General features: G+C 44.4%; 2 protein-coding genes across 3 annotated transcripts; both read right to left on the bottom strand.

The window, feature by feature from the left end:
• Nucleotides 1–750: 750 nt before the first annotated feature.
• On the bottom strand, nt 751–3,746 carry LOC311024979 (gamma-aminobutyric acid receptor-associated protein-like 1). Its single transcript, XM_084027616.1, has 5 exons — nt 3,555–3,746; nt 2,436–2,525; nt 2,176–2,254; nt 1,655–1,773; nt 751–851 (listed from the first exon to the last, which is right to left on the bottom strand). The coding sequence occupies exons 2-5, from the start codon at nt 2,523–2,525 to the stop codon at nt 786–788; spliced, it is 354 nt and encodes a 117-aa protein (XP_083883742.1). The 5' UTR covers nt 3,555–3,746; the 3' UTR covers nt 751–785.
• Nucleotides 3,747–4,194: 448 nt separating this feature from the next.
• arhgef5 (Rho guanine nucleotide exchange factor (GEF) 5) lies at nt 4,195–16,439 on the bottom strand. Of its 2 annotated transcripts, XM_084027572.1 has the most exons (15): nt 15,982–16,439; nt 12,398–15,403; nt 11,075–11,120; nt 10,671–10,720; nt 9,520–9,890; nt 8,207–8,367; nt 7,908–8,060; nt 7,698–7,827; nt 7,545–7,619; nt 7,350–7,439; nt 6,597–6,739; nt 6,362–6,505; nt 6,191–6,261; nt 5,100–5,204; nt 4,195–4,977 (listed from the first exon to the last, which is right to left on the bottom strand). In XM_084027572.1, the coding sequence occupies exons 2-15, from the start codon at nt 15,381–15,383 to the stop codon at nt 4,835–4,837; spliced, it is 4,668 nt and encodes a 1,555-aa protein (XP_083883698.1). In that variant the 5' UTR covers nt 15,384–15,403; nt 15,982–16,439; the 3' UTR covers nt 4,195–4,834. The 2 variants fall into 2 exon arrangements, with proteins under 2 accessions (XP_083883698.1, XP_083883699.1); XM_084027573.1 differs by lacking the exons at nt 12,398–15,403; nt 15,982–16,439 and adding an exon at nt 11,741–12,380 and having other exon boundaries at nt 4,201–4,977.
• Between the last annotated feature and the right edge of the window lie 1,408 nt (nt 16,440–17,847).

The raw sequence follows: 17,847 nt of genomic DNA, 5'->3' as shown, positions 1-17,847 counted from the left end.
CCTTTTGCAGTTCCAAATATAATACATCAAGATGTAATATTTTGTATTTTGTTTGAAAAGAAATGAAACCCACAAATTCTCAGACCTCAAAGTGTCAAGTGAGTGTGACTCATCTCGATGGTCAAGACGAGAACGCTTCCCCATGAAGATTTCTCAAGTGGCTTTAGGGAACGATACCTGTGTGCGAACATATTGTCTCAACATGCTTTCCAAACTACTGCATGATGGGATTCAAAAGGTGCACTTAATATATAAATATAATATAGTAACACTAAATAAAAAGCAAATGAAAAAGGTTATGATTTACACTTCCTTTTTTTTTTATTGCTCTAAAACTACTGACTTGGGAGACGGAGACACACAAAAACATACAGGATCATTAGTGTGCATTTTTTATTTTTCACAAAAGTTTATGATATTCATTTACAAAAAAAAAACTATTTGCATTAAATACATGTGATTGAGAAAGATTACGAGAGCTCTCAACATAATTTCATTAACTTCCTTTTGAAATTCATTTCGTTCTTTCTTTTCTTTCAGGAAGGAATCAACACAACTCGAAGTGTACTTAAATGCATCATGCTCCCCCAGAAATACTGACGAAGGAAAACCCTACCAGCCTTGTGCGAAGCCTTTTTGTCCACCATGTATGTAGTTACTTATCAAAATGTATATAGAGAATAAAAGTGGTGTGACACATTACAAACAGCCTTAACTCTTTATTCCTCAGACAGTTTCACGTTTGTGTCCTCTCATTCTCTCTCTTTCTTCAGTCTTGTCCTCCCTCAGGCACCGTACACGCTCTCATTACTGTAGGTCATGTAGAGGAACAGGTCCTCTTCATGGTGCTCCTGGAACACAACAAAGCAAGAGGAGACGTTAATAATTCAGCATAAAAGTGTAAAAAGAGTGTGCACATGGAATGACACACCCGCACTACATGCTCTAAACCAGAGGTCTTCAACGTTTTTCAGGCCAAGGACCCCTCGGCTTATAGTGACCCGGTGGAGGGATCCCTATTACATATCCTATAAAATTGTGTTACTTATTAAACCGGGCCAATAATAAGGTGTAGTGCCATGTATAAAAGTACTTTGTAATGTATGTATACAATGCTAAGCCATTCAAAAAATAATTGTTGACAGATTCATATATTTACAGAACATATTCTAATTCTATACTGGCATTTCTACATCACAATTTCACCTCATAACATTGAACAAAGATTTATATTTGCTTAATATTGTTTGTATTCATGTTAATGTGTATTTTTGGACAGATTTACACTTTTGGAAGAAAATAAAAAGATCGCTGCTCTATACGCTAAACTTGAACATGATAAATGCTTGTATGTGTCAGCTTCTTTTGATTACTTGGAATACAAACTTCTAAGAAAATACATATCCAAATAAAAATCACTCCAAATACGTGCTGGCTTAATAGCTTTTTAGCCTTTAACAACATCAAAATACACACAAACTGCCTTTTTTGGTGGGTATGCAACAAACTATCGGTTTTACTTTCAGAAAATCAATGTGAAAATATTCTGGGCTGTGTGTGTGTGTGTGTGTGTGTGTGTGTGTGTGTGTGTGTGTGTGTGTGTGTGCGTGTCTGTGTGTGTGTGTCGTAGTGCATTCTGGACGGTTGCAGTTACCTCATATACAGCAGAGAGAGGAGAACTGGATGGCGGAAGGGAGTTGTTGACGAAGAAGAAGAGTGCCTCCTCCGGTCTCAAAGAGACACGCTGACGGATCAGGAAGCACAACTGGCCAACTATAAACAAGAAATGAAGAAGAGAAAGTGAACGAGATGGTGGGGGCATTTCCTTTTTTTCCCCTAACCAATGCGCTACCGACCGCCCCGGGCATTTCCTATTCAAAGAGGAAAATGAGGGTGTGTGGGATAAGACCAGATCACTGGTCAGCCTTTAAAAAAACAACTGTATTACTGGTTCAGTTAGAAACACAAAAAGCTATAAACAACCGTTTGCACTGAAACTAGTCAGCTGAGTCCTGTACACTTGGCCTCCCAAACTCGACTTGGTCTCTTTCTAGTCACAGGGGCCTTGTGTAACCGATAAATCAGCCCGGCAAATATATTGAAAATCTGTGAGATATGGCTAGCTTGTGTGATTGCTATTGAGAGAAGTTTTGTTAATGTCTTTATGTTATTCACCTGTTAGGTCTGAGGGCACAAGGTATTTCTTCTTGTCCAGTTCAGGAGCTCGAGACCTTGTGGCCCTCTCCACGATGATCTGGTTGAAAAGACCCATCAGAAATCAGTTGTCATGAACAGAGGAGAATGTGTTAATGTGCCAAAATCCAAACAAACAAATAAATGCACACTTCTCTACAGGGACAAGAGATTAAGTATTCATAGGTCACCAAGACTAAATGTAAGTGGGTATTAAACACATATCCAGATGTCACACTGACCGGTATCTTGTCAGGATGCTTGGCCCGAACTCTCTCTCCCTCTGCTCTCCTCACCTCCAGTGGGACTGAGCGCTGGTACTGACTGCTCATCTGAAAACAAACACAAGGAAACATGAAGTCCCTTACAATAGCATTATTTACCAAGCAGACAAAGGAGAAAGAGCTCTGGCTGACTTAACTAACCAGTGCACCGGTTTGAGATGAGTACAGGCCTCTTTTAATGGTTTGAGGCCTCTTTTGCTCTCCCCACGGACTGTTTAACCACATTCAACCAAAGCCTGCCATGCAATACCTGCATTCTTATGCAGGTATCTGTTACTAGATTAAGGGACAAGGGGTGGGTGGTATATTACTATATACTTTTGTTTCCTATTAATGTTACACCAATGATGCTCATATTTGATTGTATTCAGCCATTGTAGGCAGGTTTGCTAATCAATGAGAAAGACTGATTTATTACCTTTTTAACTACTGTATTTTATAGCTTGATGGAACTGCCTGATTCAATCAGTAAGTTCCATTCAATTGTTTAAATTCCATTGTTTGACTGGATTCTTGCATAAATCTGATGTGATTAAATAACTTGATTGTTCGATTAAATCAATCAGCAGGAAAATAATCTTCAATTATTTTGATAATTGAGCGAATTTCCAGAAAATAAAGAGTTGTAATTGTGTTGATATAACATAAATGTATGTAGTGATTCATAAGTGATTTAAATGACATCGGGGGGGTCAGGCTAAAAATGTAGGCACAGTGTCGCGTCATAGTCGGCCACTACTTACAGCCGAACTCATCACACTTGTTGTTTTTAAGTGAACATGCTTCTGTGGTCACGATGACACCATTGTTTGGGTTCACCGTGAAGAGACGCCACGTCACTTTTCAGCACACTACCGAGAACAGTGAAGTCAACCTGCTTTCATCTTAAAAACGACTTACAGAGCACCACCAAAAACGCAGCGTTGGGGTCCACTGCTTCCTAACGCCTCTACCTCTATTATATACCATACATGCTAACTACATCCCGGATCAGCTGTTGATGGTGCAAGCTAGCAACGGTGATGCTAACAGTGGCAGCTCTCGGGTCGACGAGACGTCGCTGTTCACGACACGTACCTTGAAAAAGACAAAAGACAAGTTTCACCGCAAACACGACGAATCCAGATTTACTCCACTGCACCCTTCTGTCGTCAAAGTTTCTCAAAACGATGCCCCCAAAACTAGTTTTGCCTTAAAACACTACCATAACATACGAGATTGGGATCGATTTCAAAGATGTCGACTGCTCTACTTATTTCTGCTGAACGAAAACAACAAAACCTGCAATGCCCGCCCACCACATTTCTGTTGACCAATCAGAGGAGAGCGTGTGGATTGACAGCGGAATGTGTCGACTCGGAGAGAACGAGAGATTGGTTTGCAGTGCGTTCATTGGATCAGACCTGCGTCCGTCCACACTTGGCAACGCCTACTTTGCTCTAAGTGATGACACAAACAACCAATAGCAGGTCCGGGATTCTGGACCCAGTCGACGTAAGGGTCACGCCCATGATCACGCCCCAGTCAGGCTACGTGCATCTTCTGCACTGTTCTTTTCTGCTGTAAACAGTTCGTGCAGACGCATGCAAGTAAACACATGCCAGTCACACCGCAGGCTCGCACTCAGCTGGAGTACACAACACGACCAAACTGCGTGTATGATCAAGGAAACAAGCCACTGCTCATCAAACAGGATTTCATATTACCAATCTGATCTTTATTCCACACATTGAAATGTCCCAAAGGTATCAGCTCTGTACAGATTTATATTGTGGTACATTTCAGTCAGCTCTCCTGCATTCAGGGGCCAACTTCACAAACACACACACACACACACACACACACACACACACACACACACACACACACACACACACACACACACACACACACACACACACCTGTTAGATTGTCATTAATATACATACATAATAATAATACATTTTCCAAGGACAGATTTTTTTTGGGAGAAAAAGGTGATTTCCCTTTAAGATTGTTTTCTCTTATAACATGAATCAATTGCATTACAACACACACACACACACACACACACACACACACACACACACACTGTCATGATCTGTAGATAACGGTTAATAGCGTCATAATGTCTTTCAGGCAGGCCTTAGCAGGTCATGCATGGCTCCAACAGCAATGCATTGTTCCACCGAGTGAAACGAGTGACACCCACACTACAGTGAGATGCTTTCTTACAGCATTTCATTTGCTGCACTACTGTGAACAATTCAATGACAGAATTCCCCATTTGGAGCACTGAATGTCCAAAGTCCAGTTTCCAGCCATTTGCCCCGAGAGTCGTGTCCTTGTCCAGGACCCCCCTTTGTTTAGCATCCTGGTCACACAGCAGCCGTGGCCGTCGTCAGCTTGAGGGCATCCGACAGGTTGCGTTGCCGGACTCTAGAGTTGGTTATGGTTTCCAAATGGGACTCAGGCACCCACCCACGATGCCGATCGGCCAGTCTGGTCCCCTCTACCCAATCTGGGAGGGGAAAAAAGTATCCATCGAAAAGTGAATTAATACATATTCTTTAATGCAAATATTGCATAAGTGAATACCACTTTCGACAAGGGAATGATGAAAAGGTTATATGAGGGTCTTACGGTCACTGCTTTGTTGGTGCACTAATATGATATCAGCTTTTTCCAGCGACAGCTCATCGGGCTGCTGGGCGACGATAGCTCGGATACACTGCATCTGAGTAAAATCTGTACGGACACAAGCAGAGAGTAGTCAGACCAACAGTCATGAGCAGTAATAGATCAATTCATAGAACACAAACTATGTAATGCTCAGATAGTGACTGCATGGGCCTTTTACTGCCATGTTCCTCACTCTCCTGTTATATATATATGTTTTTATAAATACATAAGAGTTGAGTGACATCATGTATTTCCCAGCATAGCTCTACCCAACGTCCACATGGCTTGAGGTGTAATCAGCCAGGGTCATTGAAACACCTGTGTGGGTGTTCAAGGCCTCCAACAACTTTCATGCATTCATGCAAACAAAGAAAAAACTCTGAATTTCAGAATGCTAAATACGATCTGTTCCACTATAAGTAATGCTAAGCGAGACTCTTACACAGTGGCATTCACTTATGGTGAAGTGAACAATGGTAGTGCACTGCGTTCCCCTGCAGCCCCCATTCTTATGCCATGTGGGGGACTTGTCACTGTCAGAAATGTGCCATATCCTTCTAATAATAACAATGTACATGCTGTCCAACACTTTATTTGTGTCCGAATGTTATGCACAATATTAGCAGTTAAACAACATGTTTTACCATGTCACTATGGTTTTCTAAATCTATTATCTTTCAGAGGGCAGTGTTGACATGCCCTATGACACATGAACTTGACGTGTTGCAACTTGAACATCTGACCTCATTGCACTTTATACTTTATACTTGACCTGTTTGAGTCGAAGCATGTTGGTTATCCATTATTTAAATGCATGATTTAATAAAGGATTTTTAACTTGCTTTCAGAGTGCTTTTCACACTGCCAACCCATGGACAGTTTCATTCTTATAAAACCGTCTTCCACTTAGTTAACTTTCATGTGACAACACGTCTGTTGCTGAGGGTGCATGTAACACCCGGAGTGTTTCTTATGTCGGGAATGAGTGAAGAAGGCAGGGATTTCAACAGCTTAGCTTTTTCGCAATGTCTAAACCAGGTAGCATACGTCACCTTGTGCAGCAGAAAAATCGATCTCAGGATGTGGCCGAGAAAGAGCAGATATCCAACGTAGCTTATCACTCCTGAAGAAAGACAAAGCAAAGGTGGGTTTATCTTCTGCCACTTTGCTCCACTGAGCAAAGTGGCAGTACAGACATCCCCTGCCACCGTCCGCTGTCTTACTGTGTGTCAGTCCGTAGCAGCAGGGCTTTGTTCGTCATGTGCAGCCGGAACAGGTTCTTCTGGAGGGAGTGAAGTTTGACACGACAGTTCTCAGCACGCAGGTCTGATACGGGGGAGTGGTCGATCACCGTGAACCGTCCCCCTCTGGAAGCAGCCAAAGCACAAAGACATTAGAACACTGAGGGGGGATTTAAAAAAAAACTGCAGTTATGAGGAAAACAGGATGTTGACTCACTCTTTTTGTAGTGAAAGTAGCAAGTAGTCATTAAATAGGTGCAAATAAATACTTCTCTCTGTCTCCTTCAGAGAGAAATCCATCAGTTCGGTGACCGGACCTTCCCGCACCAGCCTCCGAGACTGACTGATCAGAGGAAGAGTCTGGAACCACACAGAAAACAGACAGACAAGGACAGCACGTTATTATTTCTAAGCATGGATGTTAGATTTCTACTGTGGAAATAGAAGTTTTATGAAATTATCTGAACTCAAACTCCTTTTCTGCAGCTTTAACCACATCTGATCATCAGTTTTATATTTGTCCTCTATCGGCCATCTGTTAACCCTTGATGGGATGCTAACTGGGCCATCTCCATGACAACTTATTAAAATCCATCCACCGCTGAAGACCCTGGTGGTGCAGATGAAAGCTAATAAGTTAATATAATTTTGTCACATTATATATTTAGATTTGTAATCACCATCACTATAAAACACAAGGAGCTTTACTTGCTAGTGCTGGAAATGACAGTCAATACTATGACGTTAAAACATGCTCTTTAATATTGATATATCATGATATAGGACAATATACAAACTCCTGTCAAATTATGAACTTGATGGTCAAAATGATTAATTATGTTATCCGTTTATAAAATTGAACTCATCACAAATAAAAGAAAACAGTGTCAAATTTGATATGAAATCCATAATTTGGACAATACGATTTGGTAACACAATATCATGTAATGATCATATCATCATTACTTACCCTGCACTCAAAGTCCACCTTCGCACTGAGAGAGACCAGCGACTCGATGCTCTCCATCTGAGTGATGCTGTCGTTGCTCTCTTGAATCAGCTAAAGGAGAGATGGATGTTGATGAAGAGGAGTACAAGATACCACAGATATTAAAACATTGCTATCCTACACAAATGTACCATGAACAAGAGGACATTACTGCACCTTCTCCAGAAGTTTCAGAGATTTGATGGCATGAGTCGCCTCTGCGGTACCAGGAGTTGTTCTCTTCACAATGTTCTGGACAGAAACAGTGTGTTAAAAGTGAGATAGACAAATGTAGTGAACTGTCAAACAGAAATCCACACAAACACACACCTGGACCAGCAGCTTGATTCTTGTGATCCTCTGGAAAGGAAGGACGAGGAAGGAACGGAGAGGAAGCCTCTGACAAACAGGACTTCTCTCTAATGTCTCCACAATCCGCCTGAACCCTGCATTCTCATTCCTGAAAGAGGAAAGAGAAAGTGAATGCATAGATAGAAGGATATCTTCTGGGAAACTGAAAAGACTGACTGAGTGTCTTACATGAGTCTCTGGTAGGTGGCGTCCTGATAGGACTGGTTGGTGAGGTAGGGCACATAAACCATTTTGAAGCGCTGACAGTGCCGAGCGATGATGTCACACACGGTGAACTGTATGATGTCGGTTTCCACCCGTTCTTCCAGCTTTGATAAAAAACTAAAACAAAAATAATTTTGATATTATTTCTCCCAAAGATTTGACAAATTGTACAAGCATGACACACATGGATCATCACTTGATGGATGTTTCATGTGTCAGACGTCTAAATGCGTATTTCCTCCATGTACTTTCACATTTCTCACCTGTGGCTGATGGCCCGAACATCAGCGAGCCGGGAAAACAGCCAGTTCCTATCCTGAGTAGTCAACAGCGCCCCCAGCTGTTTGGACTTTACAAAGTGTTCAACAACAATGTCCAAACTCCGGCAGTAGGAGGCCTCTGAGGTCACCACCTCAAATCTCACCTGGAAGGAAAAGATTACAACTTTGAGTCAGTAGAGGCAGCGACTCTGTAAATGATAGCTACTAAGCACAGCGTTGTCACTTCTCTTCAGGCTGGGGTATTTTGACAAGGACGTGACTAAGAAGGGGGAGATTTCACAATGATCTGCCTACAGCAGCCGCATTATGCAATCGCGTCTTCTGGCAAGAGACGCTCCTCTGCCAAAAAAAAGTGGATCACTGGGAGGGGTATTCTGGGATGTAGCAAGACCAAATCTTTCACATGATTTAAGCAGTTTGAAGTGTGAAGTAAGAACAGTGAAAAGCTGATTCATGCCATTTCCCAGAAGTCACCAAATTATCATCCATCCATCGTCTACTGCAGACAGACAGGTAACCAGTCTATCACAGGGCTGACATGTAGAGACAGACAGGTAACCAGTCTATCACAGGGCTGACATGTAGAGACAGACAGGTCTTTGGACTGTGGTAGGAAGCCGGAGAACCTGGAGAGAACCCACGCTTACAAGGGGAGAACATGCAAACTCCACACAGAAGGAACCCGAACCCGACCTGGGAATCAAACCCGGGACCTTCTCGCTGTGAGGCTACAGTGCTACCCACTACACCAGCGTGCAGCCCTGTAACCAAATTATATGGAAATCAATTAGACAAGCTGCTGACCTTCCAAGTAGTAAATAAGCAAAGTGAAACAGGTTCATTTTTCCATCAAATCAAATGTAATTCAAATGAATCCAAGATAAAAGAAACTCTTCTGGGTTTCATTTTGGTGAAAACGATGCGGCGGTAACTTTCCAGAAATAAAACAGAAACCGTTACGCTGATTCTTACACTGCTTAATATTTCCTGTGCATGAAATACAACACTTGTGGCTGCTCCAATTTAAAAAATCCTATCTAAGAGCTTTTTCATAGCAGCGGGATGAAGAAAGTACAGTTGTGGTATAATCATCACCGCATGGGGGATTCTCCTGAATTACACTGACGTGGGAATGTTGGGCCAGTAACATTCCACAAGCAAAGATTTGGTTGGATTGGAATCATTTGCTAAAATGGATGGAATCAGAATTCCTTCATACAAGCTGTATGAAGAACCTTCTGTCATGGAATGGATGACTAGACTTGGATATGTGCAGTGTGCCGTGAAAGTGTTACCTCCTGCAGTCTCCTCTGGTCCTCTGTGAGCACCTCCAGCTCTACACTGTTCCTCACCCCCGGCAGCTCCCGCCACAGTGTGGCCGACTGTGTGAGGGAGATGGAGAGACGTGGGGAGGACGGCCTGCCTTCGCTCTTGGGGGGCTCGGGGAGCGGCAAGCTTTTGACACTGGTGATGGAGCCCGTGTGGGACAAGGAGTGGGGGTGTGGGACAGGAGGTAGGGGAGGAAGAGGTCTCCGTGCAGGAGGGGGTGAGGGAGCAGGAGAAGGGGGGGCATCCTCGCACGTGGAGACGACATCGGAGCGAGCCTGGCGCAGGATCTCAAAGTTCTGGGCGGCCTCGCTGTACTGCTGGTAGAGCTGGGCAGCGTCTGGGAGGGAAAGCAAAGGGAAGAGGACAGAAGAGACAGAAACAGGGTTAGCCAAAATGAGTTGTTTGCATTTGACATTCCTTTTACACATACTTGTTGGAATGCAAAGTTGCAGCAGCAGCTGTTTTTTTCTCAAGTTAGGAGATATGAATACTTGCAGAAACCTGTCTCTGGCTGGCTGGCACACGCACACACACACACACACACACACACACACACACACACACACACACACACACACACACACACACACGCACTCTCTCACACAATATTCATGTGAATCATAGGCCAAGGGACTCGCTGCTGCCATTTTACGTTGTTTTAAAACAGAATTTTAAAATGGTGTGATCCAACAGTGAGGTGCACACAGGTTTCCTTTGGTTTGGGTATTTCCTTTCACATTCGAAGGCAACATGTTCAGAGTGAGAGGTAAACAGTTAGTGAGCCTGTATGAATCACACACACTGAAGGGAAATGCTCAACCACGTCATGCTTTTCCCCCCGACCACAGCCGGAGCAGATGTGATCTGAGCTGTGTCGCCCACATGGCCACACAGTTCTAATGATCCTAACATTTACTCTGAAACAACACCGCCTGGAATTAAAAAAGAAAAATAGAAAAAGAAAGTCCAATTCTTAAAGAAGTCACATGCAACAACACGTTTTTGAAAATGGGCATTAAGGAAGGCAAGGGGTTTGATTTGTGCACAAAGAGTTGATATAATACTTCGGCTGCACGACATGAATACAGCAAAAAATCAAGGGGGAACAGATACTCACTGAAAAACTTTGAATTCCTTTTCCGTCTGTCGATGGTGTCCAAAACATTCCTACAGTGCCAAGAAGTCAGAGGAACAGAGTTAATTTGCAACGACCGGTAGAAAGGGTTAAACAGTCCAGATTGCCTTTTAGGCTGGAACGTTTGTTTTGAATGTACAGAAATAAGTCTGTACTGAGTGTGTGTGAGGGATTCAAAAGTTCAGTGACCTTATATGGTAAAAATATAGTATTGTACATCCACATGCTAACTTTTGAATATCAGGCAGCACTCAAATACTTAACTTAAACTGAATTGAAGAACTGGACCACTACTGTATTTTAATGTGTGTGTGTGTGTGTGTGTGTGTGTGTGTGTGTGTGTGTGTGTGTGTGTGTGTGTGTGTGTGTGTGATTGTATCACTCACCTGAGCTCGACCTCTCCCCAGCTTTTGCTTCGATCATCTTCATCATCTGGAATTAAAAAGTATCCATTCGTCGAAACATTGTACAGCAACAGCATATCCGTGCGCTATATTCTGATTTACTGATTATGAACTACAGTTGGATTGATGAATTTAAGAATATAAATAAAATAAATAGGTAATAAATAAAATAAATAGATAATAAATAAAGTAAATAATTGTAAGTTAGTAAGTAACCCTGCTCCAACAAGCAATACAGAAAAGATGAGTGTTTTGAGAAACTGCTTCCCATGTTATGCCTTGCAACAGAATCAACTCGAGCTTTTAAGCTCATGCTTCTGGTTTTCCCCTCACCTTCCTCCACCTCCACGGTTCTCCGCCCACCACAACACTCTGACGCAGTTTCTAAGTGTGAGATACTATCAGTAAACCGATGTCTGACCGACTCTCTAATAACAGACGTCTTCCTCAGAACGTGGGTTCTGTGATTGATGTGACATCATAGAACTAGAAGATGGTCTCTGATAATGTTACTTGTGAGTAAAATCAAATGATGGCTTTTTCTAAAAGTGACTTCCTCTGAGGTCATTCTAGTCCGGGTTTTTTTAAAATGTTGATTGATGACAAATGAGACAGAGCTTTCATGTCTCCCTCTTTCACTTTCTTTACCTGTTGCAGAGAATATTCTGGTTCTTCGATCCCTTCCAACACCTTCCTCTTCTTCCACTTCTACAAGCTCTCCATTTCTTCTTTCAGTGGTTTTACGGATCCCCCTTCTTCGCAACCGGGCCTCGGGACCCAAATCCCGGAAACTGCAGCTGCTCGTCAGAGTCCCCCCTTTTATCTTCCTTTCTGCCACTGCCTCTCCCTCTCTGCTCTCCTCTCCCCCCTCCTCTGTGGTACCCCTCTCCTCAGGCTCCTCACTCTGCCACTCTTCTTCGCTTTCACCCTTTCTGTCCTCCACCTCCTGGCCCCCACCCTTTCTGGAGGGAACGAGGAGGTCGGACTCTGTTTCAAAATTAAGAATGGGGCAGCTGTTCGGCTTGTACAGCGTGTTGCTCACAGATAAATACATCTCCACCTCCTCTTCCCTTCTTGCCTCTTTCTCCATTTCTGATATTTTAACCTCATCCCCTGCTTCTTCACTATCCTCCGCCTCTACAGCTGCCTTCTCTAACTGAAGTTGATCAGACGGCTCGGTCTCTTTGTCATCCTCCTCCCCTTCTGCGTCTAACAGTGTGTCAGCATGCGTGTATGTAGGTGTGTCACCACCATGCATAGCCGTGAACTGCTCAGCATGCATGTCAGCTTGGCTCTGCCCCATACCTCTCAATCCCTCCAACTCCAACTGCTTTTCCTCCACCAGCTCTGAGTGCTGTCCGTCCGTTGTCAAGGTAACAACGGGCACATCTCTAGTCCCCTGTGCAACCTCCTCCTCCTCGCTGTCGACCCATCGCTCTTCTCGTACCTCCTCATCAGGTTTATCATCAATGGTTTCCTCGGAGCGTCCCAGAATCTCCCGCACCACGTCTTTGGCCCATTTAAGGTGAGGGGCCTGGGAATGCCGCGTGGGCTCTTCAGACATGCTCCACGCTCCACTCAATCGAATCCGAATGGCCTCCACCTCCTCTGGACTCATTGTTCTGGTGGTAACCGCTTCTATAATGGGTTGAATCTGTTCAAAGTTCACCTGGGAACAAATGTCCCCATAGGGATTAATCGGGACTAGCGGAGCTTCCACTTCTCCTTCCACTGGTTCTTTGTTTTTCTCTCTCCACTCTGTGAGGAGTTTTTCAGTCTGTGAGTCTCTTTTCACCGTCCCTATTTCGGCGTACGGGTGCTCCACTTTGCTCCTCATTCCCGCTCCAGTGTCGGACCACGCTCGGATTCTGGCTCCAGCTGCTTCTCCGCTGACTGGCTTTTCATCACACTCACTCTCACTCTTGTGTGCATCATTTCTCCTCAGTGGTGGATGCAGGTCATCACGAGGTTGCTGTGAAGCATTGTCACTACAGTGATGAACTCCTCCCATGTGATGAACTTGTGACATCTCGTTGGTTTTTGACCGGGATGAGGTTTGCCCAATCACACAGAAAACAAACTTCTGCTGCTTCTCCCTCCCCTCTGCATCAGCCGCCTCCTCCTTTCCCATCCCTCTCTCCTCTTCTCCCTTAAACCCCTTGACGGCAACAGGTAAGAGGCCATCAAAAGCACCTTCGCAGCATTCCTGACAGTCCTCAAAGTCCTCTTCTTCATCCTCCTCTCTTTCCTCCTCCTCGTCTCCGCCGCTGGACACCGTCATGAAGCCCTCCTCTCCTGACATCATACTGTCTCTCTCCTGCCTCCGCCCTGTATCACTTCCTCCTTCGCTCTCAGAGCGGCCCCAATAATCGCTGCCACCTTCTTCCTCCGTGTTATCTGTCATGTTCTCTCCCTCTGCATCTCTCCGGCAGCTTCCCTCCATCCCTCCATCGCTGTCAGACAGACGTTCCTTCCCTCCGTTATCTACTTCTCTCCAGACTTCACCCACCTCCTCTCCATCTACACTTACGCCCTCTGTCGCCCTCCCTATGCCTCCCCGTTCCTCATTTCCACCTTCATGTCTGCCTCTGGAACTGCTTTGGTCCAAGTACTTCTCATCTAGTTCCTCTTTAACTCGCCGCCCCTCTCTTTCCCACTCGCCTGTTGACTCCAGGCTCCTCTCAGCTTCTCTCCTGTCTTTCCCCCCCGTGTGTCTCTCGCTGTCTACAAATTTGTTTTTACTATTCTTGCCCCTCTGTGGGTCTAACCACATCCTCCTCTGCTCCGACGTCTCTTCTCTGCTTCTCTCCTGTCTTTCACTTCTGCTTTGCTCCCTTTGACTTCTTTCAGCAGCTGGATTTCTCTGTTCTTCTACGTCTCTATCACTTTCAGCAGTGCTCTCTCTCCCAGATTCCCTCTCTTCATAACTGTCTCTACCTCTTCTATATCTCATGTCATTGTCCATGTCACTGCTCTGGGCTCGCTTTGGCACCCTGGGAGCCATCTCGTGCTGTGATCGGCTGCTTCTGCCTGTTTTATCGTCCCACATCGGATCGGCCTCTCTTTCCTTCGTTTCCCTGCCTTTCCTCTGGTATCTGTCTTCCTCTCTCCTATCGGTCTTCAAGTCTCTCCCACTTTCCTTCCATCCGTCTCCCCTCCTGTCAGCCTCTCTGTACCTCTCCCCGTCTCTCTCCCGGCCCTTCCTCTTGGATCGATCCCCTTCTGTGTCCCTGTCTCTGTATCTCTGCCTGGCCTCTTCCCCGTGTCCTTGCCTATCTCGATCTCTCTCTCTCTCTGTTTTGCCCGTGTTGTCCCCCTCACTTCTGCTCTGTTGATATGTCAACTCCTCCCTCTCTTTGTCCCTCACCCTTTCCCTCCTCAGCTCTCTCTCATCACTGTCTCCTTCGCTCCTGGTGTCCCTCCTTCCCTCTCTCCTTTGCGTCTTTTCCCTCTCGTATCCTATCTCTCTTCTTCTGTGTGGAGAAGGCACCCTGGCTTCCATTTCTCCCATGTTAGGCCTTGGTTTTTCTCTTTTCTTACCTGCATCCCTCTCTCTTCTGTCCAACGAATCCCCCATGTCTCTTCTCCTTTCTTGAAAACCAACATCGGGCTCCCGATATCTTTCCCTCTTTTGGGTTTGCTCATCTACAGCTCTTCCTCCGCCGATTTTTACATCTTGCTTTCCCCTGCTTCGGGTCTCATTTCTTTCCCTCTCTCTGTACCACTCTCTCTGCCGTGCCCTCTCTATTTCTCTCTCATAGTCACCTGGCTCTATTCTTTTCGGCCTGTCTCTCTGCCTTCTTTCCCCTCTCTCTTCATCCACCTCAGCGGTGGGCGCCAATCCCCTGCCACGATCTGCACTGCGTTTTCTCATTCTGGGAAAAGTGTCGCCTTTCCTCGCGGCCCTGTCTCCCTCTCTCATGGCCACCTTCTCTAGGTGTGACAGCGGCCTCCCATTTCTGCTTCTGTCATCTCCCTGCCTCCTTTCTCTCTCCCTCCGCTCTCTTTCTCCCTCTCTGGAACGGGGTGCAGGAGCTTGATCTCTTTCGTAGTATCTATCCCGTGGGTCCATATCTTTGTATCTCGTTTTGTCCCTCATTTTCTCAGTTTGTCTCTCCCTCCTCCCGTCTTCCTCTCGGTTGCCGTCTCTCTCTCGCTCAGACTGGGCGGTCATTGCAGGCCTGGGGCTTGGATCCCGGGAGATTTTTCCACCTGGCTGGAGCTTGCGGTCAGATGTGTTTATGTTAGATGAAGTGTCAAAGATGATGCCGCTGGGTCTTTTGGTCCCCATTGTATCATATTAAGGAGAACCTAAAAGACAGCGTTCCACATCATCAAATTAGAAATCAAGCATTCAAACACATTTCAGGGACAAATTACTGAACTGCAGGTCAAATTAAGAAATACTAGGAGGTCTGCAAGCTGTTACAAACTAAGTTAATGTCACAGATTTACGTATGCATATTCTGTTAAAAAACAATACTGCTACCTCTGACAAATAATGATAGATGCAACGATGTAGCTTGGTTTTCAGCCGGTTATCGCCTGATTTTATTTCGTTACTAAAGTGCAGCACACTTGTACTTTGGACCTGAATGCTATGATATTCTAATCCAGTGGTTGTATAATAACTTTAAAGTAAAACAAAACGTATGCCACAAAAAAAGGTGACACCCTCTTACAGGTCTCTAAGAATGCAGCACAGACTTGCAAAGTACAGCATACCAAATGAAGTCTTTCAGAAAGCGAGTGTCTGTGACACATAGGCACGGCATGTAACATGTAAACCATAACTAAACTGGATCTAACGCTGTGTGCAAACCAGGAGCGGTTTACACAAGAAGTGTTTGTCTGAAATCCATGAGAAAAAGAATAATGAAGCACCTCACCTGAAGGTTGTATCCTGGGGAGATCTGTGGTCTCCCCCCGGTCCAGCTCAGCTCAGAAGCATGGGATTGCACAACACACAAGAATTGATTCCCTATATTCACATTGTCGAGCTGACAACACAAATGTCCGCTTTCACAAATAAATCAAAACTGCTCTTTTCTCCCAAAAGTGTAACTTTCGTGACAAGAGTAAATGTTTATGCCTGAGCTCTGGTTGCTTTTCCCTCTCGCTGCCTCTCTCTCCCCACCTCCCCTCCTTCCTTAAATTCCCAAACAAGTTTCAACAGATTGACACTTATCTTTCCCCTCCTCCTCCTCTCTGCCTTGTCCTCCCAGTGGCTGCTGCTGAGCAGGGAGATCTCTAATAAATCAAGCAAACGTCTGTGGAGTGTGTCCACTACATTGGTCCCCTCTGCTGCCGACGTGATCGCCTGTGTGGACCCCCCCCCCCCCAGGCAAGACTGTACAAAACTCTCCCGTCTCTCTCCTGCCTCATTCCTCTCTCACGAAACACAGGAAGTACACCTCCTCGGTGTCTCTGTCTCAGAGCAGCGATTGGTTGATAGGGAGTAGCAGGGTGTGTCTGCACAACACACACACAGCCAGGTAAAGTAAAGGGTTGTGATAACACAAGAAAGAGTTGGGGGAGGGGTGAGACAGAAAGTGAAGAGTGAGAGAACAGCACAGTTTTGGTGGAGAACTCACTGAGGCTTATAAAAACGTCCCTGCACTCCCATGAGAGGTATAACGAGGGGAAGAAAGGGGAGTGCAAACTGTTTCTTGTGATTTAAAAAAAGAAAGAAAAGAAAAGATGAAGCAATCACAGAAGAGTAAAGGGGGGGGGGGGGGCATTAACAAGCGTGGTCTGTGAATGATTTGTTTAACAATGACTGCTTTACAACATTGATTGAGTGCTGCAGTGACCTGAGATTAAAGGTTTGGAGTATCACAACCGTTTTCATGTACTTCATTGTTCCTTCGCTTTGTTTGCTGCTCTGGTTTTACTTCACCTTGCACGCACTCATTTAACGACTTCAATTAACACACTTTCACATTCAGAATGGATTTTACAAGTTGATCAGGCACTGCTAGTTGAAACTACATCATAAACTGCAATCATCTTCATGCGGTTTATGATCGATGTGTTCAGTTTCGTTTAGTATATTACATTGCAGGGAGATTGTTGTATTTAATGAACCAAGCAAACTCAGAGGCTACTGAGGAATGTGTATACTCTGCTTATGAGTAGAAGACTGAGGCATTGTTTCAGGTAAATCAATCTGATCAAACTCTGAACAGGTTAAAGGTGGTTTTGATTTCAATTTGTGATAAATTGGAAGGGATGACTGTATGGAGCTTTGTGTTGCCAATTTTGCTGCTGAATTGAAACAGAATACTACACTGTATATTTGACTCTTTACCTTGCTAAAATATAATTCATAATACCAGATAATAATAAAATGATGTTATTTGAACAATAGATCTTTCCTTTAAGAATGAACGTGGTAGTATATTCATATAATCAGTGACTTCTTAAATATGTGATTATCAAGCTGTTTCAGTGGCAAAGTACACTCAGATGCCACCACTGACAGATAATTCTGCACAAAAAATACATCTAATGCAGTGTTACACTACAACCCTGAATTAATCCTGTCATGAAGAATATTTTTGTTTTAGATTAAGAAATGATTTAGAGGGGTGTTCAATCAATGTCCTGGTCATTTTGGAGGCTGTAGTTTAATCTCAACATACAGGTTAGCTCTCGGGATGGTTAATGTGTCTGTTGGTCAGGCCATCACTTGGACGCAGACTGAAAAGTATCGACATGTTTTGCCCTAAAATGGTGTTGACCCTACAGACATT

The sequence above is a fragment of the Eutrigla gurnardus genome (assembly GCF_963514095.1).
Source record: "Eutrigla gurnardus genome assembly, chromosome: 14".
NCBI classification, from domain to species: domain Eukaryota; kingdom Metazoa; phylum Chordata; class Actinopteri; order Perciformes; family Triglidae; genus Eutrigla; species Eutrigla gurnardus.
This window is presented reverse-complemented; position numbering and strand designations above follow the sequence as displayed.

Bases quoted from the DNA above. Each gene is read 5' to 3' on its own strand.
- arhgef5 (XM_084027572.1), bottom strand. From the start codon at position 15,383: ATGGGGACCAAAAGACCCAGCGGCATCATCTTTGACACTTCATCTAAC. The intron at 6,740-7,349 runs GTAAGTAATGAT...GTGTGGTTCCAG, and splicing joins AGGTGGACTTTGAGTGCAGG to ACTCTTCCTCTGATCAGTCA. The intron at 4,978-5,099 runs GTAAGACCCTCA...TTCCCCTCCCAG, and splicing joins GCACCAACAAAGCAGTGACC to ATTGGGTAGAGGGGACCAGA.
- LOC311024979 (XM_084027616.1), bottom strand. From the start codon at position 2,525: ATGAGCAGTCAGTACCAGCGCTCAGTCCCACTGGAGGTGAGGAGAGCA. The intron at 2,255-2,435 runs GTCAGTGTGACA...CTTTTCAACCAG, and splicing joins AGCATCCTGACAAGATACCG to ATCATCGTGGAGAGGGCCAC. The intron at 852-1,654 runs GTAACTGCAACC...GTTGTGTTCCAG, and splicing joins CTCTCTCTGCTGTATATGAG to GAGCACCATGAAGAGGACCT.